The following is a 25,887-nucleotide window of genomic DNA, read 5'->3' as shown; positions in this document are numbered from 1 at the left end:
CGGGCGGGGGCGCGCGCGGCGGGGCCCGGGGGCGGAGGGACCGAGCGGGAGCCGGGGACCCGGTGCGGGGCGAGGGGCGGGGGGCGAGGCGCGGAGCCAGCCATGGCCCCACGGCCTACCGGCCCCGCTCCGCAGCCCCTCGCAGGCAGGGACGTGCTGGGGGCTGGGTGGGAGGTGGATGAAGCCAGCGCGGGGGGCCCACGCCCCAGCACCCTGCGCTGAAGCACCCCCTGTCCCGCCCTCCATGGACCCCACACCCACCTAGACACTGCGCACCCATTCCCAGGGGGGCCAAAACATCCCCGTTTCTCCCCAAATTGTGCAGCAAGAGCCCAGGGTGGCTCCAGGAATCCCGGGAGGGACACTGTGGCCCCCAAACCCAGCGGGGCCTCTCCACTGATCCTAGGAAATTAAAGGCGGGGGGCGGGTGGCAGGAGGGCAGTGGGATCTGGTTATCATCATTTTTCATTAATTACCCGTCCCTTGGGAGGGGTGAATTAAGTCTATTTGGTGACCTCACGCGAGCTGCCATGGCAACCGCCGGGAAATATTGCATTAGACCCCATCACTGCTGCCGAGATAAGGACGGGAGGACCGGCGGTGGTGCGAGCCCCCCAGCCCACCCCCGCGCTGGTGATCCCGGTTCAGTCCGTAGTAGTGCTGAAAAGTCCCAAAATAACTCCGCCTGGATGGGACAGTAAAGGGTGCCCCAAAAAAGGGTGTTTTGCACTAAGAGGTGCTGCTGGGGCAGGATGGGTGCACAGGCTGCACCCCAAAGCCACTCGGGGTTCGGGGGAGGGCTGTTGCCTGGGTGTAGAGCCCGCTGTCGGGAACAAATCTGCGCGTGTTGTGTCGTTTTGGGGCTGCTGAGGTGATTCTTGGGGTCCCCCAATGTCCCCTGCTCCCTCTGGCTGGGCCCAGCGGAGCCGTGGGAGCTGCCAGGGCAGCTGGAGCAGGCACGGAGTGAGGGAAAGGATCCGGCCGCTTCCCCGGTGCCGAACCCGCTGGGCTTTGTCCCAAAACCTCCCCAAGGAGCAGGGCAGCTGCGCTGAGCGCATGCCAGCCCCGCTCGCTCCCTCCTGCTCCCTCCTGGAACACACTCCCGCTTGCCGCTGGCTTCAGCACTTTCCAAATCGGGGCTCAGCGCTGATTATTCTCTGACTGAGGTACTGGGACCCCAGCTCAAAGCCGGGCTCTGCCAGGAGCTACCGTGGATCTGACCGACTTCTGTCCCTTCAAATCACCGGGTGAAGCTCCTGGCTCTCTTTTTCCCCTTCTCTGCACATCTCCGGAGCATCCCGCCATCCTCCGCTGCCGCTGCCCTGGCAACCGCCGCCCCAGCATCCTCCCTGGACCCGCCTCCCCAAAATCTGCCCCCAAAGCAAGCGCCAGAGGGGACAGGGGTGGCCTCAGCATTGCAGCGAGGAGCTTGTATTCAGCCCTCGAGAAAGGGGGTGACCCGGTGGTTGGTGTGGGGACCCAGCGGTCCCTTCACACCCTCCTTGGAAACGGGTCATTCCTGGAGCTAGCAGGGAAACTGGGAAGAGGAGGGAAAGGAGCCAGCCGGGATGATGTCCTGGCGCCGTCCCCGGAGGGGTCAGTCCCCTGTGCTTCTCACAGTGTAGGGATTTGTCCACAGAGGTCACTTGATGCAGGAACTGCAGACGAGCCTTTCCCAGGGGAGTTGGGGCACCTCCAGTGTGAGGGTTCCCCCACGCCCCACTGATCTCCAGCCCTGGCTCCCATTCCAGCACAAGCCTCTGTCCCCTGGCACTGTCACGGCAGCCCCCCAGCAGGACATCCCCATTGCTGACCAACCCCTCTGGACTCACTCAGGCCTCTGGGCTTGGGGTCAGGGTCAGATCCCTTCTCAGGACTGGAGCACTCATCACCTGGGGATGTGACCCTCTCATGCTCCCGGTCCTCCTGCAGCCTGTGGGCAGAGGGGGGTGAGGGTGGGTGATCAGGGGCAGCTGGCTGGGCACCCCGGGAGATGAGAACGGGGAGCCGTAGGCTCTGCCATGGTCTGTGAACACTGATCTCATGGCAAGGGGTCCCAGGGCACCCTAGTCCCCAATAAGTCCATCCCCTGCCCCACATCAAACTCCCATGGGTGACTTAGGAGCTCCAGCACCCCAAATCCAGTGGGAACCTTCCTTTTGGTACAGAGCCCCCTGACCCAACCCCACCATTTCCCACGGCTACCCCTGTTGGGCCTGCCTGCCTCCCCCTGTCCCCATGCCCCCCACAGCCCCATGTCCCAAGGCACCCCCAGCCCCATGTTCCCCCATCCCGTGCCCCCCATCCCCAGGGACTCACCGGTACAGGAAGGGTGCCACAGTGGCAGTGATGGGGTGGCTGTGTGGGGGCCCTGAGGAGAAAGTGATGGCCCCTGACCCAAACACAGAGCCCCTCCCCTGTGAGCCACCATGAGACTCATCCCCTGTCCCTGCCGTGGCTGTTCCACTGCCCTTCCCAAGGGACCCTCCCAGCCGCCCCCCACCCCTGCCCTGTGGTAGGAGAGCTTTGCACAACTCGGTGGGCTCCCCCACCCTGCCTGCCCCTCTCCTCCCACTGCCTGCTGCCTCTGACCATTTCCCAGGGGACACCAGGGGTCTTGACAGGGCTTTCTGCCCGCCCTGAGTGGGGACACCAGGGCTTCCCTCCCTGCCCTCGGCCAGTTCATGGCCAGCAGCTTTGCCAGTGGCTTTGGGCTTGAGAGTCTTGGGAGCAGGGGCTGGCAACTTCCCTGGCCGAGGGGACAGAGCCCCGTGGAGGACAGGGGACCCTGGGGTGCTCAGGGGGGCTGTGGTGTGCAGTTTGCCATGGGCTATGGCACGGGGCACTGGGATGGCAGACTGGTAGTGGCTGCGTCCAGTGGAGTTGACATTGGCTGTCCCCTTCATCCTGGTGAGGCAGCTGCTGGCAAGGCTGTGGAGGAAGAGGAAGATTCGTTACAGCTCAGCACAGAGCACAGCCCCTCAGCTGCACCAGACCTTGGGCTTTGTTACTACTGGCCGTGGATGCTCAATGTCCCCATCCTGGGAGAAGGCCACTGCACCTCACACCCCAGAGTGAGGACACACAATGTCCCCTGACAGGGATCCACAGGACCAGGGCCTATGTGATGTCCTCCCCCTAGGGAGCCTGTGCAGCCCCACCCCTGTGTCCCCAGGTCCCTACAGCAGGTCTCTGCAGCAAGGACATTTGAACACAGACCCTCACCAGTTAGGGATACACCACAGGCAGGATGGGGCCCTCTTGGCCACTCAAAACTTTTTCCTGGTCCCCAAAACCACCTCCTGATCAACCAAGACCACCTCTCAGACACCTGAGGCCATCTCCTGACCACCTAAAACCATCTCCTGGTCATCTAACACCAACTTCTTGTCACCTGAAACAATCTCCTGTAACCCAAGAGCACCTTCTACTGGCAGGAGGATCAGCTCTGTGACCCCATCCACTGGTGTCCGAGTCCCACCTCCACATTGGAGCCCTCCTCATCCCCAGTGTTCCCCCACATGGTGCCACCTGCCACATCTCTCCATTCTCCTGCTGTCATCTTGCTTGTCCCATGGTGACTTTCCATGTCACCCCTCAGACAATGCCCTGTGTGTCCCCCTTGCCTTGGGTTTTTCTCCATGTGATAAGGATGTGGTTTCATGCCACCTGAAACACCCATCCTTGGGCAGGGCCATCCTTGCCACCACCAGTGACAGGGATATCAGCACAGCTGCAGGGAGGGGAGAAGCTCATCACTCCTCATGCCCACAGGATTTGCTCAGGCAGGCAGAGCAGAGCTCAGCAAGGAAACCAGCCATGGAACAATGCTCCATCTTGCCTGTAGCTCTTCAGGAAAAAAACCTAAAAGAAAAAAGTTTTCTCCAGAGGAAGAAATGATCTCTAGAAAGATGGGGAACTGTGGTCCTACAGGCACAAGGTGCCACAAATCTCCCAGGACACACATTCCACAGGTTGCTCCAGCATGAATTCACTCAGCCTCCTTGAAGGAAAACCCCTTTTTGGGGTCCCAGAGCATTCTGTGAGGACCATCAGCTCCAGACTGGCCACCCGTGGTAAGGGTTCTTCTACCTGGTGCTGGCTTAGTGTTGGGTGGGGGCAGTGAGTGCATTGGAGGGTGTACTGGAGCTCACTGAGGCTGTTCCTGGTGGGCTGGGGAATGCAGCCTTCCAGGTACCCCCCCAAACAGACCTCCTCTTTCAAACCACCTGGCCAAGACAGAGCTTCTCCAGAGCTGGAGAGAAGCTGTGGGGTGCAGGGAGATGGCTCCTTCACCCCAATGGGAACAGCAGCCCAGCCTCAGCCCTGCATCCACTGCATTTCCCAATGCAGGGTATTACATGAACAGAGTCCAAAAATGTCCCAAATTGTCTTGTTTTGCCTCTTCCCCAACCTGAGCTGCCCTGAGCCCTGTTTCCCCCAGACTTTTGGGGGTCTGCAAGGACCAAACCATGCCCCACATTCTCCTCCCCCGGGATGACCTTGTCCCTGCCACAGGCAGCACTGAAATTGCCTTTTTCCAGACCCACATGAGCTGGATCATTTGATCATGGAGCCGCGGGTCACGGGGAGAAGGGCTGATGCAGCGGATGAGATCAAGGAATCGCAGCGCCAATTCCAGCGCCAGCTGGGAGCTACAGAGCTCCTTCCAAGGCAATTTTGATTAAGGGCCAGAGGAAACTGACACACAGAGCTCTGGGCTTGCTCTCCCTGAAGCCTCTGAAACACTGGCATGTTTCAGAGGATGTCTCCCCACATCCTGGCTGAGCTGTCTCTGGCCCTGAGCCACGGCAGAGGTGGGGGAGGCAGTGCTGGGACAGGCACGGGGGCTCTGGAACAGATCTGTCCTCGAGTCACGTGGCAGGTGGGATGGAGCACGGGGCTCTGCCACTCCCGTGTGGGCACACAGATCCAGCTCAGGGGGCAACCACAGCCCCAGGGTGGGGGCCTGGGCTGGCCCCAGCCTGCACCCAAGGGTGCTGCAGTGTGGGCAGCAGGAGCCAGGCGGGGCTGTCCCTGTGCCAGTGGGATTTCCCACACCTACAAAGGTCACTCCTGGGAGCGTGGAGGCCAGGGCTCAGCACCCAGCCAGACACCAGCTCATTTTTGGGGGCCTAATGTTCCCAAACCAGCTGTGAATATCAGCAGAGAGCAGCTCCCCTCTGTCCCCCTGTCCCCAGGCTGTGCCCCACAACCCATACCTACAAATCCCAATTCTACACTTTTCCCCCCTCTCTTTAAGGCAGCTCCTGCCTCGAGAGTGCTGTACTGGGGACAGCAGTTCACGGCCTTGAGCTGCAAAACACCTTGTGCAAACACAAAAAGGTTGACCTTCAAAAAACTACAGAACAGTTTGGGCTGGAAGGGACCTTACAGACCATCATCTCATTCCAACTCCATGCCAGGGCAAGGACACCTTCCACTATCCCAGGTTGTTTCAAACCCTGTCCAACCTGGCCTTGGACACTTCCAAGGATAAGGGAACCTTCCTTCCCAGAGGTGCAAGAATGATGAAACCACCGGTTCCAAGTCACCCATTTCACCCCAAGGTCCCTTACACAAACACCTGCAGCCCCAGCAGCTGGTTCTGGTGGGTTTTCTCCTCATAGAGGGAGATCATCTGCCCCTCACTCCATAAAATCTGTCCCAAGCTCATCCCCAACCAATTCAGAAGTAAAATCTTAATCTAGATTTATGCTACGACCTTTCCCAACACCCACTGAGCACGACCAACATGCAGCACTTCTCCAGACCTGCCTGCTCCCTGGGCGTGTGGCATCAGGGCTGTAACCAGGTTTTGTAGATTTGCTTTCCACTCTGGATTTCTCTCTTGTGGACACAACTTCCATTTCTCCCCCTCTGAGCCCACCAGCGATGCCACAGCTGCAGCAGAAGCCAAAGCTGCCACGCTGGCCACAAGAAAATCAATCCTTCTCTTGTGCTCACAGGGTTGAGGCTTCTCAGGAGATGCCAATGCCTGCTGGGAGCTGGGCTCTGAGCAGTCCTTTTCCCACCACACACACCTCAGGTGCCTCCAAGGATTCCACTGTGCCTGGCTCAGCACTACTGACCCCTCCCCAGGCTTCATCCTGCTCTAGAGATGCCATGGGCTTCCTGGGGGATGGCCGAGGGATGATGTGGATGTGGCCCCACTCCCCCAGCCTGTGACACCAGCTGGACCCTCATGCTGGGATGCCATCAAAGGGATAAACCAAAGCAGCTCCTGCCAAGTCCCTATTGCCCCCAGCAGCTCCAGGAGGAGCCACTCCTTTGCCCAGAAGCCCCCTTCACATCCAGCATCAACCACCACAAACTAAAACCATTCCTGGGAAAGATTCAGCCCATCCTTGTTCCCAAAGAATTCTTCCTTTGCCTCCAGACTGATTTTACCCTATCCATGACTGGGTGTCCCTGGCACGTGCCCCATGATGATGGCAGGGGAGCGGACAAGCACCCCCTCGTGCTGTGTCACGCCGTGCCACGCTGTGCCACGCTGTGTCACGCTGTGTCACGCTGGCATCCTGCTGCCTCTGCCCGGCTAAAGCAGGTCATGGCTTGACCCAGATAGACTCAGCAGCTCCTTTGCAATTAGCTCAAAAGGGAAACAGCTTTCTCCTTCAGCCCAGGAACAGCTCTCAGGAATAGGCTGCTGCTCCCCCTCTGGGTAATGTGAGCCCTGGGAACTTGCACCTGATTTAATTTGGGGACTTCCAGCTGCTGGGTGAGTTTTTGGCCCAGTCACTCCCCTGGGTACCAACTTGGGATCACTGGGTCCCGTGGTAGTGGAAAGCAGCAGGTGCACACGAGTGTTTCAGCACAAGGGGATATTCTGGAGCAGCCACAGCAGTGCTGTGGGCAGCAGAGCAGTGCCTGGGCATCAGGGAGGAGCCTCCTGGGCAGCCGGAGGTGTTTGTCTCCCAGCCAGGCAGAGGATACTCATTCCAGGTGCCTCCACAGCTCAGGTCTGGAGGTGAACTTCAGTTTTTAACCGCAGAGGTGAGGTGGCATTCGATCCCTTCAGACGATGCCATACACAGAGTTACAAATGTTCACATTGAAGGAAAAGCCTTGGCTGAGCTGTGTCCTTCATCCCAGCAGTGACACAAGCCAGCACATCCCTGAAGGCATCTCCTTCAAAGAGGCATCTGCTGTACCCAGAGCTTGAACTACTTCCTCAGCCTCGTGTCCAAATCCATCTCACACGTGTGATTTTAGCAGCCAGAAATGAACAGGGACCTGGAGCCTGGTCTCCTTTCATGTCCCCATTTCCATGACCTAGAGGGGTTACTGGAGCATTCCCAGCACTGAAGCAGATCTGCTTTGGAGCCATTCATCACCTGAGCCACGCTGGGAACAGCCTCCGGCCCTGTGGGGGTTACAATGAGTGGCTGCAGCCCCTGGCTCCACCACTGTGCCTTGGAGGGGTCCAGCCACAGGGCTCCCATGTTTCCAAGAGAACAGGGAATGACTGCAAGCATTTTGCTCTTTATTTCATAGCATTTTGGGGTGACTTTTATGAGCGAGATAAAATTTGCTTCTCTCCTATCACAGCTTAGATCCCTGCCAGGGATGACCTGCTGTCCCGTGTCCCAGGATAAATGTGGCAGGAGTCTGAGCATGAACACTGAGTGACAGAAAATGTGTTCAACCCTTCAGCCTCTGCTGGCACCTTGCTGCTGTTTTGTGCCTGTTTCCCCACCCTGACACAGCCTCTGGAAGGGTAAGAGAGCTAAAACAAGGCTGATAAATAGGAAAGAGGGAGGATGGATCCTTTCCTGGGTGTGCTGGGATGCAGAGCAGCTCTGTAAATTGGGAATCATTCTTGAGACACTCTTGGGACTGGCAGCAAAGGAACACCAGGGCCTGCAGCACTGTGCCAGGTGTCCCCACAAAGATGCTCAGGGGCTGCAAAGCATCCTTCTTTTTTATGGGTGAGGGTGGAGGGGGCAGCCTAGGGGTGAACCCCAGGGTGTGAGAGACAGGAGGAGCTGAGCCCCTGCCAAGGGACAGGTCCTGGTGCTGTAAAACAGCTGCCCCCAAGGGCTGCTCCCTGCACCTTGCAGCCCTGTGCAGCATCCAGCCTTGAGCTGCCATCAGGATGGCCATGCTCCAGCACAGCCTTCTCCCTGGCACGCTCGGGAAGGGCGACAAAGAAAAGGCTCCTTGTGACACAAGGAACATAAAACTTTCCAAAGAGAAACAGAGGGAGCCGGGGCAGAAAGGGGCCTTCAGAGGAGAACAAGCTCCTGATTCAGGAGCCAGGACCAGCCCTCCAGCCCCCGTGCCCCGGGCAGGATCTGGCCTGCCCACCAGCCAGTGTCATTGCCTGGAACATTGCCACCACCCGCGTCACCAGGGCACCAGGCTGAGTCCTTCCCCAGGGAGGTGTCACTGCTCTCCTCTCCCACCCCTCTGGAGGCCAATGTTGGGCTGGGCGCAGGCAGGTGCTTCTCCTGGGTGCAGGCAGTGGATGGGCAGGCAGGTAGAAGTGCAGGGCAGCCAGACCCAGCTCTGCCTGTCCTGGATGTCTGTTCCCCCCAGCATGATGCTGGGAGCTCTGGGAGCTGCTGGGAGATGGGCAGGGGCAGGCACTGAAGGACAGAAGTTAGCTGTTGTCCAAGCAGACATCATAGAGAAATCACAGAATTGTCAGGTTGGAAAAGCCCTCCAAGAACATCAAGTCCAACAGCTAACCCAGAACTGCCACACCCATCACTAAACCATGTCCCTAAGTGCCACATCCACACGTTTTTGGAACACTTTCAGAGATGCCCAGCCCGTAGTCACAGCACTAATCCCTGCCTAAGCCCCTCCGCAGCAATCCCATTAGCCACTTAACCCACTTCAATAAAACCGGCTTTGAGCAAAGCTGAGCTCTGGGCTGGACCTGCTGAAGCAGCCGCTGTCACCGACCCGCCGGTATCCAGGAGACCGAGCCCTGCTCGGACTGAGCTGTGCCCAGCACAAATTCCGGAGGGTTGGGCTGGGGCTGGGACAGAGCCTGGGAGCTGTGCGGGGTCCGTGCAAGGGGCTGTGTGAGGATCTGGGGGAGGCGACGGCGTGAAAGGCTGGGCAAGGGTCGTCCATGCCCAAGGCTTCTCCCCAGGGGTATCCCGGCCACACGGTGCCCGGTTCGCCACGGCCCCTACGTGTTCCCCCAGCCCGGTCTCTCACAGCCCTGGCTCCTGCCGGTGGGTGCGACACGTCCTGGCCCGGGGCTCGGGGGCCGGGGCGGGTGTGTCCCCTCCGCCGAGCAGGACCCCCGGCAGGTAGGTATGGGGAGTGCCCGGTAGAGGCGAGGGCAGCGGCGACGTGCCTGGCGCTGCGGACGTTCAGGAGCCGCCGGTGCTGGACAGCTCCGCCTGCGGCACCGCCCCCCCGGTACCGCCCCCCGGGCCGGTGTCACCCCCCGCCCCGACCGGTGTCACCTCCACCCGCTATCGCATCCAGAGCCGGTGTCACCCTCCCCTCCGCCGGGTACCGTCCCCTGAGCAGATGTCACCCTTTCCCCCCGAACTGTCGTCACTCTCCTCGGTCCGGTACCGCCTCCCCCAGCCGCTGCAGCCCCCCAGGACGAGCGTCACGTCCTCGAGCCCGTGTCCGCCCCTCCCCAATCCGGTGCCCACCGGGCCGGCAGTGCCCGCACCGCCTATGGCCGGTGTGCCTGTCCCCCTCGGGCCACAGCCGCCAGCCGGGGGCAGGCAGAGGGAGCCCCCAGGGGCCAGCCCAGCGCCGGAGGCCCCGGCCTCCCGGCCCCTCGGCTGCCTGTCTGGGACGGAGCCATCTGTCCGGTGCCTGGTGCCATCTGTCTCCCAGCAGCGTTGCCTGTTATGTCCCGGTGTCCCCAACACCCACAGGGAAAAGGGTTAGGCTGTCCCTCCATGAGGTGACACCCCACCGAACCCCCTCCAGATGCCCCTGCAGTGAATGGTCACCTGGGAAGGTTTGGGTTGTGCCTGAGGCTCTCCCAGTCTCCTCAGTCCCCTGCTCTTCCCGTGCTGTGTGGCAAGAAGAGCCATAAGGTGTCCCTGTGGATGCCTCCTCCAGCACATGAGCCACCACTGGACACCACAGAGCCTGGGGGTCCTAAGGCATCCAGTACCATAGCCAAAATACGCCTCCTACTGCACCTCCTGAGGGCTTCAAAACCTTCCCAACACCACCCCAAAACCTTCCCAAACCTCAGTGCTGCCATGGGGCCAAGGTCCTCCCAGTGCCGGATCAAGCCCTGGGCCAGAAGTCATCCCACAGCTCCGGTGACATTCAGCTGAACACTAGTCTGAGCCAAAACTCCACGGAACCAGTTGCATCATTTATTCAGCCCTGCTTTCCTGCAGCATCACACACCTGGCCCTTTGCTCCTGAGAATTTTGAGCAAGAGCAGATGTCGCGGTGTCTGCATTCGCTGCCGCTGTGCGGAAATGGCCCCCCTGGCCCTCGACCCATGAAACTTGGAAGGCCCTGATGGATTTTGGCTTGGCTGCTGGGGTGGTGGGGGGAGGCAGCTGCACAGCAGGGCTGCAAAACACATTAATTCAGCAGATGCTGTCGTCTTTGCGGGTGTATGTGAGTTCTGGGTGGCCAGGACGGTCGAGGGGGCAGCTGGGCTTGTCCCCCCCATCCATGCACTGGCAATGCATCCCCAGCACCCCCAGTGCTCCCTGTTGAGACCCTCAATGCCCGTCTGCTCCTTTCAACACTCGACTCTCTCAACATACAGCAAGCATAGCCAAGTCATGGGGGTACCCAAAAAGGCATTTTTCCCCGCCTAAAGCAGGTTAAGGATTTAAAAATGCCACTGGGAACATGGGACAGTTACCACTAGGGACACAGCAAAAGGGTGTGCCAGCCAAATAGGAGATTAAGCCCCAAGAGCAGAGACACAGAGCTGAGGATGTGCAATCATCACAGCCAAGCTCCAGATTGGGGTGATTTCAGATGCTGAACCTACTTTGGGTGAAGAACTGAGTGAATGAAAGTCAACCCATGGATCTGATTCCAAACTGAACCCCTCAATCCCTGCCCCACTGTGGGCCATTCCCATCACAGACCATTCCTACCATGAGCTAAACTGCCCTGTCTGGTCTTACCTGGGCAAGTGAGACAGGTCTCCCCTAATCCGTCCTGTAATAAACGAAGCCACTCTTGCAGCCTGGACTCTTCTGTGGGGTTTGCCCCGAGAGCTCCACACACCCACTGGCACCAAAGGGGGTTTCCCTAGAGATAACCAGGTATTTGCAATGGAAAGCAAAAGCCACAGGGAGCCCTTAATGGGATGAGTGGATTTTCCAGTAAGCTGTAAATCCACAGTGGCTGCTGGCAAACACCTCCCTGCCCTCTCCGGGGGCGGGTGTGTGTGTGTCTGTGTGTGTGTTACAACAGCCACCACTCCAGAGGGATCCACAACCCCAGGGTTTATCAGAAGAACTCCAAGTGTGTTCATGATGCCAACATCCCAAGGGAGCTGAGTACTGTCATTTAATAGATGAGGCTGGAAGTGGTTGGCAGGGGCTGGCAATGCCTGGCCCCAGTACCCCTCACCAGACCAGCACAGCTCTAGTTCCACGACCCTCTTACACCTAAAATTAAACCTCTTCCCTCCAAAGGATGCAGCCAACAGAGCCAGCATGAGGCCATCACATCTGAAAGTTGCCTGAGTTTCCTAGAAGGGAGCCCCAGCATCTCTCAAGCATCCCTCCAGCATCCCTCAATCATCCCTTTGGCATCCTGCCTGCCCGCAGCGAGCAGCCCACGCCAGGATGGCTGCACTCCTGCCTCCACCCTACACTGCACATCCCCAGGTACGGAGGTCCCGGCAGGGAGCGAGGAGGGGTTGCAGAGCCCAGAGGGGCGAGGAGAAGAAAAGGCGGGGGAGCAAGGGTGGAGGAGAAGTCGTGACTGAACGCCCTGCCCCGCTCAGGGGGAGTTTCCGCTGCCGGAGGCGGCGCCGCCCGGCCGCATCCGCACGGGCCTCGAATGCGGACTGCGGGCGAGAAGGGAGAAGGAGCACAAACCCAGCTCCCCCAGCTTCCACCTCCGCTCCTCCATGGGAGCAGGGAATCCAGGGAACTCAGGCAAACAGTGGGAGGCGTTAACTCGAGCGCCGGCTCCCGCTCCAAACGCGCTCCCCGCAGCACAGCTGAGACCTCCGGAGCTCCATTGCCCCGCTCCGGCGGCGGGAGGATGCCAGGACAGCAGTCCCACTGCCCCGGCCGGCCCGGGGCACGGTGGCTTGTCCCCTCCCGTTCCCTCTGCATGCGATGCCTCGGGGCGCTCCCATCCGCCGTGCCGGCAGGGTGCCAGCGGGGCAGGGGACAGGGTGGCACCGACGCCGGTGATGAGCGCTCCTGGAAGGGAACTTGCAGATGTGCGACAATGAAACTCCCGGCAGCCCGGCACCGAGATGGGGTGACCCGGAGCCCCTCATAAAAGTGCCGAGGGCAGCGATGGTGCCACAGGTGATTTGGGGCCGGGATGGGGCATTGACCAGACAAGCTCAGAGAAGTGCAGGGGGACCAAGTCCCACAGCCAGAGACAGTCTTACCCCAGCTCCTACCCCACCACGACTCCCGGGGACAGAGCAGAGCTTCAAACCCTCCCTGGGCCACTCATCCAGGACCTCCCCCCACCCTGGTCAATGAAAATCTTGCTCCCCCCAATTATTGTCACTTCCTGTGATGGTGACCGTGGGTGCCACATGCCAGGGCAACCTCCAGCCCCTCTCCCAACAAGTGTCTCCTGATCCAGGCACTCAATCCACAACAGTGCCTGATGGCCATAGCACTGCCCAGACCCTGCAGCACAACTCAGCAAAGCTCATTACAGGTCACTTGCTAATGAGCAAGACTCAGGCTGTGCCAGCAAATGCACCATGGAAGCCACCAGAGCCTGCTGGGACAGGTTAGTGGCTGATCTGTCACGTGGAACATTCAAGGAGTTTCCAGAGGTATTGGCAATGTGCCACCTGCCTGCAGCCTGTGCCTCAGTTTCCCCATGCACTGCCACCAGCCTCGTCACCACCAGTGACTGACTGGCCCAGCAGGTCCTGGCTCCCTGCACAGCACTCCTGGCACTGGCACTCCTTGGTTAGGAGCTTAGTTAAGGCTTGGGGACCAATCCTGCCCAGCCAGGACAGGCCAGTGACACGAGATGAGACATCCTGGGGACACACAGGGCAGAGGCAGTGTGGTTCCAGCTACTCCTTCCCTGTCACTGCTGTTTTTTTCTGACTGCACAGGGCACAAAAGTCTGTGGGAGGACAGAGGGTGCTGTCTCTGCTCTGACTGCCACTAAATGGATGCCCCAGACAGGTGAGGGGGGACTGTCACCATTTGCCAGCAGCAAGGCGAAGGTTGGGGGGGGGTCACAGGGTGGTGGGAACAAATGCTGAAGACTTCCATGCAATACTGATGTCCCAATCCCATACTGGTGTCCCTATTCCAGACAGATGTCCCCAGCCCAGGCTGGTGACCAGGCTCCAGGTGGAGGAGCATTCCAGACCTCCCCAGGGAGCGCATGCAGGTGAGGGGACATCCTGCTTGGTCAGTGAGCAGGAGTGGCTCTGCTCGGGTCATGGGCAAGGGGACACACAGTGCCCCCTCCAGCTCCACACGGATCCTGCTCCAGCCAGAAAAGAGGAACGTGTGTCCCCAGGGTTCTCACCTGGTGGGTGCCCCAGCTGGTGGCACTGGGGACAGGACAGGGTGCCCCAGCCTGGTGGCACCACGTCCTGTTCCCACAGTGGTGCCAGCCTGCACCGAGGGCTCCTGCCACCAGTCCAGCCAGGGCCCAGAGGGCTGCAGTGGCTCCACTAAGGTCAGGGGTCCCACTAGACATGGGATCAGAGGCTGCACCCCAAAATCCAGCCCGAGGGGGTCACCCGATCCCCCTGTCCGTGGCCCAGGCCCCACATCCCACTCCAGGCCTGGGGCCCCGCTCCCATCCGCAGCCGGAAACACCTTTTTCCTGTCCGTGGGGCTGCATGGGGGGGCAGCAGGAAAAAACCTCGTGTCCTGGCAGGTTATTTACATCCTGCTGCCAGTGAGGCCAGCCTGATTCCCTCCACGTCCCCACATGCACCCCAAGCTCTGCTCCAGCCCTGTCAGCCTCATCCCTGTCCCCATCTTATTCCCGTTCTCACCCCCATCTCATCCCATCCTGTCCCTATCCCCACCCCATCCCTATCCTCATCCCACCCCCAACGCATCTCATCTCATCTCACCTCGTACCTCATCTCATCTCCTCCCCTTCCCTATCCCTGTCCCTGTCCCCATTCTAATCTTATTTCCCATCCCTTCTTCACCCCATTCCTCTCCTCAATGCCACCCCCCTCGCAACACACCAAGACTGGAGACCCCCTTTACTGGAAGGGGGATCCCAAATCCTGCCTTGGGGACACCATTCTCCTCCCAGTGAGCATCAGAGCTCACCCAGCCCCACAGACCCCATCCCAACCTGTCTCCCCTCTCCCTGGCCTCTCAGAGCCAGCTCCCGTGCCGTGGTGTGTGACATGTCCACGTCCCAGGAGCCTTCTGTCTCATCCAGCCCTAGGAAAACGTCGGGGGGAAACGGAGGCAGGGGGCTGGCAGGGCTGGCAGCGGCCCGAGGCCAGGGCCGGGGGCAGCATGTGCGGGCAGCCCCTGCCCCCCCGAGGCACAGGAGCCCCGCAGCCCGGCACGGGCACTTACTCAGCGCCGCCAAATGACTCAGCCGGGATCCGGCCGGGCCAGCCGGGATTTCCTGACTCAGCTCCCCCGGCTGTGCAACTGGGGGGGTCCAGCCCCTCCTTCCAACAACACAGACACCAACACACGCTGCTGCGGGGTGCAGGGAGCTCTCCCATCCCTGTCACCCCCTTGGGAGCACGTGGACCCTCTCTGGCACCGGGGATATTGGCACGGCAGCTATGGCAAAGCCTCGGGGAACCCAGACAGCACCCCAAAAACCCATGGGCAAGCCCTGCCTGCACGGGGTCTCGCCCTCTCTGGGCAGTCGCGGGTATGCAGCAGGGCCGGCTGCGGGCCTGGCATCCCGGCACACCCAGACTCCCTGGCTCCCCTCCCAGTTGTTTTTTTCCTAGGTGAAATCCGGGAAAAGAGTCGTCCCGGCACTGGGCTCTTCACTGCTTCCCTCGCACAGGCTGACGGCACCTCCGTGTCTCAAGGGGCACAGCCTGAGATGAAGTCATCTCAAACTTTTCCCTCTGTCCTGTGCCATCCCGGTTTGGTTGCAACATTCCCAGCTCCAAGGAGTGTGGGGATGGCTCCTTCACCCCAGGTGATGCAGGATTCCCATGGGAAGCACCCATGGATGCCTACAGCCCAGAAGCACCTTTCCAGTCAAAAATGAGGGCAGATATCATCATCTGCCAGCACCGACCTGCTCTGCCTGTGGAAAGGAGATGTGGGGCAGCAGGACACACATTTTGGACAGTCCCCATGCTTCAGTTTCCCCCGTCACCCTTTGCTGGCCATTTTGTGCTCCCCAGGACTGAACTGGGGAGGCACCACAGCGTCCTCCTGCATTCCCCCCCTGCCGGGGACAGGAATTGGGGGTGTCCAGGGACACCGAAGGCACTGGCACACAGGAATTCGCTAGCCCGGTCACGCTGCAGCTCCTACTGCTGAAACACGGTCTCTTCGGAGAGGGGGGGACATCGTGGGGCACAGGAGGGGGGACGCGGGGGCTGCTCGGAGTGTCAGGCTGTCCGGTCCCTGCCAGCATCTCTCGTGTCACCGCTGTTCCCCGCAGCATGACCCCGCCACCTCGGTCCTCAGCAGGGTGTTCCCCGTCATCTGCCGCCCTCACCGTGGCCAGCCAGTCCTCGATGGGGTGTCCCCCATCACCACCCGCTGTCCCCTCTGTCAACGCCGATCCCCGCAGGATGACCGAGCCGGTGTGTCCCCGAACGTCACCGCCAGTCCCTGTCGGGGTGTTCCGCACCAGAGCCGGTCTGCAGGGGTGTCCCTGCCTTCCAGGGCCACGCAGGATGTCCCCATCACCCCCGCTCCCAGCGGCTCCCCGCTCCCTCGGGGGAAGTCTCCCGAGTCTCCCCGCTCCCTCGGGGAAGTGCCCCACGCCCCGGTCCCGGTGCCCCGCTCACCGCTCGCTGCGCCCCGTCCCGCGCGGCCCCGCCGGCAGCGCCCGGAGCCTCCGCCGGCCGGCCGCCCGGGGTGCCCGCCCCGTCCCCCGGCCCCCGGCCCGGAGAGGCAGGTGCGGGGCCGCCCCTGCCCCGCTCGGTGCCCAGGGCCGGTCCCGCCCGGTCCCCGCTACCCCCGGTGCCGCTCGGCTGCCGAGACGCGGCTCCTGGAACCGGCAACAGAGCCTGAGCCGGGGAAACCCCACGGACGCCCCCAGTCCCGCCCGGAACGTCCCCTCCTCGGATTTCACGTGGATCCCACATGGCTGCCCTGACCCCGTGGATTCCCCACGGATCCCTCTCGGTATCCCTTCTCGACTCTCCCCGGATGTCCCCACGAGCCCCCCCGCTGGGAGGGGGAGCATCCCTCCATCCCCTCCCCATGGATCGTGACATTGTCCCCCCCAAGCACCCCTCCAGCTATGGAACCCCCCCAGCGAACTTGTTATGGATCCCGGCCCCATCCATCCCCACCCCCTTCTTCCCCGGATCCCCCGCCATGGATTTTCCCTCTGTCGCTCCTTCATTCTCTTGCTGGATCTTACCCCACCTGACCCCCGGCTCTGGATCTCCTCCCCATGGATCTTGACCCCCCCCACCCCGGATCCCCCTATATTTTCCCGGATCCCACATGGATCCCCCACCCCTGGACACACCTGCCTGCACTTGATCTCCCCCACGGATCTGTACCTATATCCTTCCTCCAGGTCCCCCTGGATCTTCCCAGGGACCCCTGTGCTGGGTCCCCCTTTCCCAATCTCTCTCCGTGGAGCCCGACATGAACCCTGCAAGGGATCCCATTTTGGATCACTATATTTCCCCCTGTCCAGGGGTGCCCTGCCATGAATTCCCTTGATCCATGGATTCCCAGCCTCTGAATTTTGCTGCCCCCCCAGTGGATCCCCATCCATAGACCCTCCTAGACTCCTTGCCCCAACAAATTCCTCCCATCCCAATTTCCCCCAGACATCTCTTGATTCTGCCCAACCCATAGATCACCCCCTTCTCCTGAATTCTCTCCGGAACCCCCACAGGGCCTTCAGAGATCCCTCTACATCCCCATAACATGGATCTCACCCGATGTGCCCTCCATCCCCCCTCATGGATCCCCCACCCATGGATCCACCCACAGATTTCTCTCCATCCCCCACCATGGAACCCCGATCGATCTCCCCATGGGTCCCCTCCATTCCCACCCATGGATCCCCGATGGATCCCACCCATAGATTTCTCTCCATCCCCCACCCGTGGAGCCCCGAGGGATCCCCCGGCTCCCCTCCATCCGCTCCATCCCCCGCCCATGGATTCCCCGCCCCGTGCCCGCCCCTGGACGGGTCCCGCCTCCGCGCCCTCGGGCGGCCCCGCCCCGGCCCGGCCCCGGCGCGGCGATGGCGGCCCCGGCGAAGGACGTGGCCGTGGTGCGGGACAGGGCCCCGGTGCGGGACGCGGCCTCGGCCAGCAGCGCGGGCCCGTGGTCGCTGCGGCACCTGCACCTGGACCTGCGCGTGTCCTTCGCGGCCGCGGGCGCGGGGCGGCTCCTCGGGCGGGCGCGGCTGGAGCTGCGGTGCGAGCGGGACGGCGCGGGCGCGGAGCTGCGGCTGGACGCGCACCCCGCGCTGGCCGTGAGCCGCGCCGCGCTCCTGCCGCCGCCGGGCGGGCCCGGGGACGCGGCCGGGCAGACGCTGCCCGTGGAGAGCCGGCCCTTCGCCAGCTATGGCAGCGCCCTGCACATCGCCCTGCCCCAGGCCCCCCGTGCCGGGCAGCTGCTCACCCTCCTCATCGACTACGAGGCGGGCGAGGGGCCCGGGGTGAGCGCTGGGACACCGGGGGACACCGGGCCCCAGGGGGGTGGGAGGACGCCGGGGGACACCGCTCCGGGTGTGAGCAGGGGACACTGGGGAACAGCGGGCCCGGGGTGGATGGAAGGGACGCCGAGCCCGGTGGGACACCCTGGCCCACAAGGACCGGGAGGACACTGGGTGTGAACTGGGGGCCGCCAGACCCGGGGGGAGCTGGGGGTGGTACAGGGGACCTGTACCTGCCAGGACTGGAGTGGGCAGAGCTCCAAGGGTGAGGAGCCCCTTCCCAGCTCCCTCCACAAGGAACAGCTGTGGTCGAGCCACCTCTCACTGGGGTCTTGGTCCCTCCCCAGGTGTGCTGGCTGTCCCCTGAGCAGACGGCGGGGAAGCAGAAGCCCTACATGTACACACAGGGCCAGGCTGTCCTCAACAGGTCCTTCTTCCCCTGCTTTGACACCCCCTCAGTCAAGTTCACCTATTCAGCCACCGTGAAGGTAAGCGGAGCTCCAGGAGCTGCCCTGGCTGTTCCCTGACACCCACCAGCAGCAAAACTCTCCATGAGTGCAAAGTTTGCTGGGGAAGAAAGTCCAAAGGAGGCCGTGGAGATGATCCAAGGGCTGGAGCACCTCTGCTGTGGAGCCAGGCTGGAAGAGCTGGGATTTCAGCCTCCTGCCAGCCAGGCTGTTCAGCTGCAGAGGAGAAGGCTCTGAGTAGACCCAAGAGCCCCTTTCAGTGCCTAAAGGGGCTCCAGGAGAGCTGGAGAGAGCCTTGGGACAAGGATCTAAGTGCAAGGACAAGGGGGAATGGCTTCCCACTGCCAGAGGGCAGGGTTAGATGGGATATTGGGAAGGAATTCTTGGCTGTGAGGATGAGTAGGCCCTGGCACAGGCTGCCCAGGGCAGCTGTGGCTGCCCCTGGATCCCTGGAAGTGTCCAAGGCCAGGCTGGATAGGGCTTGGAGCAACCAGGGATAGTGGAAGGTGTCCCTGCCCGTGGCAGCAGGCAAGACAAGATCTTTAATGTCCCTTCCGGCTTAAACTGCTCTGAGCTGTTGGGTGCCTTGCACGGAATGTGCCAAAGCACAGAGGCATCACAGCAGGGACACTGCTTCAAACCCTCCTCCTGAGGCCCCAGCTGAGAAGTCACTCACCTGTACTTGGGCTGTTTTTCTCTCAGATGCCCTTTTGGATGAAGACAAGCAGCCCCAGGGTTCTCCTGCCTCTCCCCAGTTGCATGCACCAGCCTGGCTCCCCTGCTCAGAGCTCCTTGCATTTGTGTCAGGAGGAGCTGAGTTTGGGGGAAAACAGCTGGAGGAAGGTGGTGCTGCTGGGCCATGCTGGGTCCTGGTGGCAGTTCCAGGGCTCCCAGACTTCCAGGAAGGAGCAGCTGCTGTTCCTCAAAGATGGCACTAAATGCAGATTCCCCCTTGTCTGCGTGTGGGCATGTGGTGACACTGGCACTGGGCTGCCACGCGTGCCATCCTGCTGTGGGCAAGGGAACTGCTTAATGGTGTGACACCATCCAGTGCCAATGGCATGTGGTGGCATCGGCTGGTGATGCCAGGATTGATTTATTTTGCTCTCCCAGGGCAGAGCCCCTCTGATGCCACAGGGTGAGCGTGGGATGGGGCTGTTGCTGAGCTCTGGTGTGATGCTCTGTACCAAGGAAACCGTATTCCCTGTGCACCGTGGGGCTCACCCCCTGCTTGGGCTGGGGGACACTGGATCAGTCTCCCTGGGCTCAGCCCAGGCTACTGCATTTGCCATGGGTTCTGCACTGGCTTGGGAACAGGAAAAATGAGTTGTTGTGCAAGAATTGGGAGGGGAATCAGCGGCTGAGGGATCTGTATCCTCTGCCCTTTCACACCTGCAGCTCCAGCATTTCCTTATCTCCTGGTAGGTCCGGGGGCACCTGGGGCAGCTCCAGGTACCCTAGCATTGCAGGGATGCAGCTGGGATCCCAAGTGGGAGCTCAGGGTGTTCCTGCTCTGCTCCCCGTAGCCTACAGTGCCCCTGGCCCCTGCACCTTCAGGCTGGGACACATTTGCCATCAGCCACTGTGGTGTCCCAGCTGGCTTAGCTGGCCTGCCACTGTGTGTGCTGTGACTCTAATGGGTGGCTCTATCCACATGGTCAGGTCCCCGAGGGCTTCACGGCTGTGATGAGTGCCACGAGCTGGGAGAAGCAGAAGGATAACACCTTTGTATTCAAGATGTCCCAGCCAATCCCCTCCTACCTGATTGCTCTGGTTGTTGGGGACATCGTGTCTGCTGATGTTGGCCCAAGGTAAGGGGCTCAGGAGGGCTCCAGAGCTGTGGGAGCTGCACAGTGAAGCTCCTGTGGCAGCCACTTTCTGCTTCTCCCTGCTCCACGGTGCTCTGGAGAGCAGAGACACTGGCCATAAACACGGCACAGTCAGTCCCTGTCTGTGTCACCAGGTTGTGGGCTCATGGGATAAGGGTCCTTCTCAAACTGGAGCATGAAAAGGAGCCTTGATGCTGTGTCCCCTCACCTTCAGGAGGGTCCCTGGCTCTGCTCGTGTCACCCTGCACATGAATGAGGGCAGTGGGTGCCCATGCATGGAGGATCCCACATTTCCTGACAGACTGGTGCTTTCTTCAGTTCTTGGCTGCCACTGCAGCCATATAAAAGCCCTTTGACATTCAGACAAGGAAAGAAATCACAACAATTTGCACTATTGGCCTCTTTAAATGCCTTTATCAGCAGGGTTTTATTTTTCTTTGGAATAAACCTGTGCAATTTCTGTCTGATGAAGCAACAAGGTGAAAGTCTCCAGTGGTTAAACTTCCTCTTCTCTGCACTTGGCCAGGAGCCGTGTCTGGGCCGAGCCCTGCCTGATCGAGGCTGCCAAGAAGGAGTACGACGGAGTGATTGAGGAGTTCCTGGTGGTTGGAGAGAAACTCTTTGGCCCTTATGTTTGGGGCAGGTATGGCTGGAAGGTTCCTGAAGGACCTGGTTCCTCAGGGACAGGGAGAGAGTTTCCTTCTCTCCCCAGCCCTGTCTTCAGGAGGAGCGGGGTCTGAGCCCAGCCTTCCCTGGCAGGTACGACATCCTGTTCATGCCGCCCTCCTTCCCCTTTGGTGGTATGGAGAACCCCTGCCTCACCTTCGTCACGCCGTGCCTGCTGGCCGGGGACCGCTCCCTGGTGGACGTCATCATCCACGAGATCTCCCACAGCTGGTTTGGCAACTTGGTCACCAATGCCACGTGGGGCGAGTTCTGGCTGAACGAGGGCTTCACCATGTACGCCCAGAGGCGCATCTCCACCGAGGTCTACGGTGCGTGGCCGTGCCTGGCTGTGGGCTGCTGAGCCCTGTGTGGCTCTGGGCTCTGTCCCACAGCTCAGTGCAGCCCTTGGAGTGCCAGTGGGGATGGAGCCTGCGCTGCATCTCAGAAGAGATGAAGGGCAGCAGCTGCAAGGCCTGGTGGGGTTCTGTAAACTGAAAAAAGAGATGGTTTAGATTAGATATTGTGACTTTGGGGAGGCACTGGCACAGGTGGCCCAGAGAAGCTTTGGCTGCCCCATCCCTGGAAGTGTCCAAGGCCGGGTTGGAAGGGCCTTGGAGCCACCTGGTCTGGTGGAAGGTGTCCCTGCCCATGGCAGAGGGTGGAACAAGATGATCTTTAATGTCCCTTCCAGCCCAATCCAGTCTGTGATTTCTGGTAGCCTTTGCTCTGAGATGGACACTTCCCTGCAACCCCTGCCAGCAATGTGGGCACTGTGTCCTTGCCTCACCTTCCTCATCCTCCTGCAGCTCCCATGTGGAGCTGATACCAGCTGTCCTGAGCTCCCCCCAGGACACGCAGTCCTGTCCAGAAGCTCGTATTCTCCCGGCACGATTTGCTGTATCCTCATGAATTTAAGTGGCTTGAAAACTCTCTCGCTGCCTGTGGCTGGGCTGCCCCGTGCCCCTCTGCAGCTCTGCCATCCCAACTCCACATGTACGGGTCTCCTGCTCTCCCAGCTCGTGCACTGACGGTGTTCCTCTCCCGTCGCAGCGCCCGCTGTGCCCGCGGTGCGCAGGGGTCTGGCCGGGCTCCCCGAACGCCTCCGCTTGTCTCTGCCCAGGTTTGCCCTACACCTGCCTGGAGGCTGCCACGGGAAGGGCCCTCCTGCGCCAGCACATGGACGCCACGGGGGAGGACCATCCCCTCAACAAGCTGCGGGTGGTAATCGAGCGAGGTCTGTGGGGTGTCCCTGGGTGTCCCTGGGTGTCCCTGGGTGTCCCTGGGCTCCGGGGGAGCGGGACAGTGACAGCTGGGCTGGGGTGGCCGGGCTGTTCCGTGGCTGGCAAAAACACCAGCAGGGGTGATGGGACCTGGGAGAGATGATGGCTGCAGGAGGGGGGGGATAGGCTGTGCCCAGCGCAGATGGGGGAATCTTGGTGCATGTGAGGGCTGTGTTGTTTTGCAGGTGGGCAGAAGATTTCTGATGGTTTTGCCTTTTTCTAGGTGTCAATCCAGATGACACATACAATGAAACACCCTATGAGAAGGGGTACTGCTTCGTTAGCTACTTGGCCCATCTTGTGGGCAACCAGAGCAAGTTTGATGCGTTCCTCCAGGTGGGTGTGAGCTGCAGAGTCAAAATGCCACGGCAGGAGGCCAAGGCACAGCAGGACCCTGGGAAGGACAGGCTGAGAGGGTGGCTGGAGAGAGGAAGAAGAGGTGGGAAACAGGAATGTGAGTAGGGGAATAAGATGAAGGCAGAGCCTAGCCTCGTGCTTGCAGCAGGTGCTGGGAGTGTTGAGGGGTATCCCTGGGGATGCAGGGGGCTGGGAGCCCCAGGAGGGAACAGGGGCTGGAATGGGTTCCCCAGTGAGGTGGAGCACAGAGAGGACTGGGCAGCACTGCAGGGTGAGAGTGTCTGGCATCAGCCCCATCCATCCCACAGGCCTACGTGAACCGGTTCAAGTTCCAGAGCATCACAGCAGACGACACCCTCAAGTTCTTCCTGGAGTACTTCCCGGAGCTGAAGGAGAAAGGCGTGGACTCCATCCCAGGTCAGCACAGCGCCATCCTGGCCAGGGAACAGGGGCTGCCACTTTTCAGCCCCTTTTTACTCCCGTGGGTGTCAGAGCAGCCCATGTCCCCCAGAGCCTTTGCACGTTGGTTTGTGTGTTTCACTGGAGATGCTGTTGCTGCCAGCCCAGCTCTGTCAGAGCAGGCACGGTGGCACTCGCCAGCTGGGATCAGGCCCAGGCTTGGGCATGTGCCAGCTCAGCCTGATTTTTTTCCATTCAAACCCAGTTCCTGCTCTGCACTTGGGTGCTGTTTCATGGGGTGTCTGTGACTCAGCCTGGTGAGTCTGGTTGAGCACTGGGATCAGGCCCAGCCAGCACTCTGGGCTTGGCCCAGCCTTGCTGGAGATCCAGGCTTGGCAGGAGCTTTCCCTGCTGGAGCTCATCCCGCTGGTGGCGCTGGGGCCAGTACCCACAAGCACACCCTGAGCCCATGTGTCCGACGGCCTCACACCATCAGTTTGTGGTGGTCGCCATCCTTGGGCAGGTTTGGTGGCACTGGGAGAAGGTGGGGAGGTCTGGGCAGCAGCAGCTTGTGAGGCTCAGGGCTCTGTTCCCAGCTCTCCCTCCTGCCTCACTGCAGGGTTTGAATTTGACCGCTGGCTGAACACGCCGGGCTGGCCGCCCTACCTGCCTGACCTGTCGCCGGGGCAGCAGCTGATGAGGCCAGCAGAGGAGCTGGCAGAGCTCTGGGCAGCTGACAGCTTGAACATGGAGGCGATCGAAGCCGTGGACATCATGGGCTGGAGGACGTACCAGCTGGTCTATTTCCTGGATCAGGTCCTGCAGAAGTCCCCTCTGCCTGAAGGTGAGTGCCAGGGTACTCCCAGGGCTCTGGTGCCCAGAGGAGACACAGGGTGATGTGCCAAGTCCAGCCAGTTGGCCAACATGGGGGGACACTCGGGTGTGTGGCCATCAGCCCCTCTCCAACTGCTCTCTGGCTCCTGGTTCCAGGGAAGCCTTGGTTGGTGTGGTGGAGGATGGAGAGGACGGGGAAGCATGTCCGTGGATTTATGGGGACATGTGCAGTCCTGCTGTCCCCAGGCTGGCTCTGCTGGGCTGTGTCCCCATGTCACTGCAACTCTCCTTGCCCTCTTTGCTGAGGAATCTCCCCCCACTTTGTGCTGGCACCCCAAGCCACCAGCACATGGCCCTGCAGGGCTGCCCAGCCTGGGAGGCCCAACAAGGGCACCGACCTGCCCAGAGCCAGCAAGTGCTTGGGGTGCTCCAGAGCTGGGGGTGGGGGGCGCTTGGGCGGGGGCCAGGGCTGACCCGAGGCTGGGAGGATCCCAGAGAATTTGCAGCACAGCTGGGATGGACTGACAGGGTTCCCTGGGAGCAGGGGCTGGGAGATGGGTCAGAACCCCGTGGGGATGGTGACCACTCCCCTCTCACAGGAAATGTGAAAAGGCTGAGCAAGATGTACCCCAAGATCTCCAAGGCCCAGAACGCTGAGCTGCGACTGCGCTGGTGCCAGATTGTCCTCAAGAACAACCTGGAGGCTGAGTACAGCAAAGTCAAGGACTTCCTGCACAGCCAGGTTTGTTCCTGGGCACTGGTAGCAGGGCCCAGCAGCATGCCACTGGGGAGAGAAGGGCACAGGTCACAGGTCTTTCAGTGCCAGAGGGACTGGGGTTGGCTCTTGCTTTTGATAATTCCACAGGATGGTTTGGGTGGGAAGGGACCTTAAAGCTCATCTTACTCCACCCCGTGCCATGGCCAGAGACACCTACCACTATCCCAGGTTGCTCCAAGCCCCATCCAGCCTGGCCTTGGACACTTCCAGGGCTGTGCCAGGGCCTCACCATCCTCACAGGGAAGAATTTCTTGTCAATATCCCATCCAACCCTGCCCTCTGGCAGTGGGAAGCCATTCCCCCTTGTCCTGTCACTCCAAACTCCCTCTTCAGCTCTCTTGGCACTGGAAGGGGCTCTAAGGTCTTCCTGGAGCTTTCTCTTCTCCAGGTGAACACTCCCAGCTCTCCCAGCCTGGCCCCAGAGCAGAGGGCTTCAGCCCTGGAGCAGTTCCTGGACCTGCTCTGTCCATGTGTGTCTTGTGCTGGAGACTCCAGAGCTGGATGTAGTGCTCCAGTGTTGGGGTCTTCTGAGAGGGCAGAATTTCCCCCTCAGCTGCCCACACTGCCGGGGATGAGCCTGGGACACAGCTGGCTTTCCAGGCTGGGAGAGCACCTGGCCAGGTCACACCCAGTTTGTCACCCAAGTCCTTCTCTGAAGGGCTGCTCTCCATCCCTCCCTCCATCCTGTCCTGACCCAGGGTGCAGGACCCTGCACTTGGTCTTGTTGAACTTCATGAGCTTCTCAGGGTCTGCTCCTTCTCCAAGGTTCAGGTGCTCTCCCCCCTCCAGGCGCCGCGGTGCCAAGGGCTGCCCACGGCAGCGTTCCCCACCGTGTCCCATTTGCCCTGTGCCCTGCGCCTGGCTAAGAGCAGGGCTGGGGGACGGGGGCGAGGGGGGCGTCCCCGCTGGGCCGGGGCGGAGCCGGGGCCGTCACCGCTGTCTCCGCAGGGCAAGCAGAAGTACACGCTGCCGCTGTACCGCGCCATGTGGGGCGGCTCCGAGGCCGCGCGGGCCCTGGCCATGGAGACCTTCTCCGCTACGGCCCCGCAGCTCCACGTCCACGTGCAGAGCTACGTCAAGAAGATCCTGGGCTTGGCGGCGGCCGAGGCCTGAGGCAGCCTGGGCTCTGCCCCCTCCGCCGGTGTTCCTGCTGGCAGGACCTCAGTGCCTCCCTCTCGCATTTCCTTATTAAAAGGTGTAATTTTTTCTCATTGTTCTGCCTGTTCCCAGTGAGCCACGGGCCACCTTAGAGTGACTCCCTGCCCCGATGCCAGCCCTGCTCTGGGCACTTGGGGTGCTGCTGGCTTCTCCTG

The 25,887-nt window shown here is 61.0% G+C and overlaps 2 protein-coding genes across 2 annotated transcripts in view; one reads left to right on the top strand and one right to left on the bottom strand.

The window, feature by feature from the left end:
- The window catches only part of NAV1 (neuron navigator 1), a 70,244-nt gene extending 59,014 nt beyond the window's left edge, over positions 1 to 11,230 (bottom strand). The window contains exons 1-3 of the mRNA XM_041422588.1: positions 11,112 to 11,230; positions 2,320 to 2,931; positions 1,833 to 1,933 (exon numbers count right to left, since the gene is read on the bottom strand). Coding sequence (XP_041278522.1) covers positions 1,833 to 1,933; positions 2,320 to 2,906 — 688 coding nt within the window. The 5' untranslated portion in view covers positions 2,907 to 2,931; positions 11,112 to 11,230. The remainder of the gene's footprint in view (positions 1 to 1,832; positions 1,934 to 2,319; positions 2,932 to 11,111) is intronic.
- A 6,314-nt stretch (positions 11,231 to 17,544) lies between these two features.
- Positions 17,545 to 25,770, top strand: LOC121345540 (arginyl aminopeptidase). The gene is made up of 11 exons (XM_041422575.1): positions 17,545 to 17,967; positions 18,312 to 18,452; positions 20,094 to 20,242; positions 20,787 to 20,903; positions 21,020 to 21,255; positions 22,047 to 22,160; positions 22,430 to 22,542; positions 22,872 to 22,980; positions 23,582 to 23,806; positions 24,396 to 24,538; positions 25,523 to 25,770. The coding sequence occupies exons 1-11, from the start codon at positions 17,548 to 17,550 to the stop codon at positions 25,685 to 25,687; spliced, it is 1,932 nt and encodes a 643-aa protein (XP_041278509.1). The 5' UTR covers positions 17,545 to 17,547; the 3' UTR covers positions 25,688 to 25,770.
- The last annotated feature ends 117 nt before the right edge of the window (positions 25,771 to 25,887 follow it).

This window comes from Onychostruthus taczanowskii, unplaced genomic scaffold (assembly GCF_017590055.1).
Source record: "Onychostruthus taczanowskii isolate IOZ18803 unplaced genomic scaffold, ASM1759005v1 scaffold74, whole genome shotgun sequence".
In the NCBI taxonomy this organism is placed as follows: Eukaryota; Metazoa; Chordata; class Aves; order Passeriformes; family Passeridae; genus Onychostruthus; species Onychostruthus taczanowskii.
Note: the sequence above shows the minus strand (reverse complement) of the source record. Positions and strands in the feature narration are given on the sequence as shown.

What these genes read in the sequence shown, in the direction of transcription:
- LOC121345540 (XM_041422575.1), top strand. Translation starts at nt 17,548, where the DNA reads ATGGCGGCCCCGGCGAAGGACGTGGCCGTGGTGCGGGACAGGGCCCCG. An exon ending in CCTATTCAGCCACCGTGAAG is followed by an intron (nt 18,453 to 20,093) that starts GTAAGCGGAGCT and finishes CCACATGGTCAG; the next exon opens with GTCCCCGAGGGCTTCACGGC. An exon ending in GAAGTCCCCTCTGCCTGAAG is followed by an intron (nt 23,807 to 24,395) that starts GTGAGTGCCAGG and finishes CCCCTCTCACAG; the next exon opens with GAAATGTGAAAAGGCTGAGC.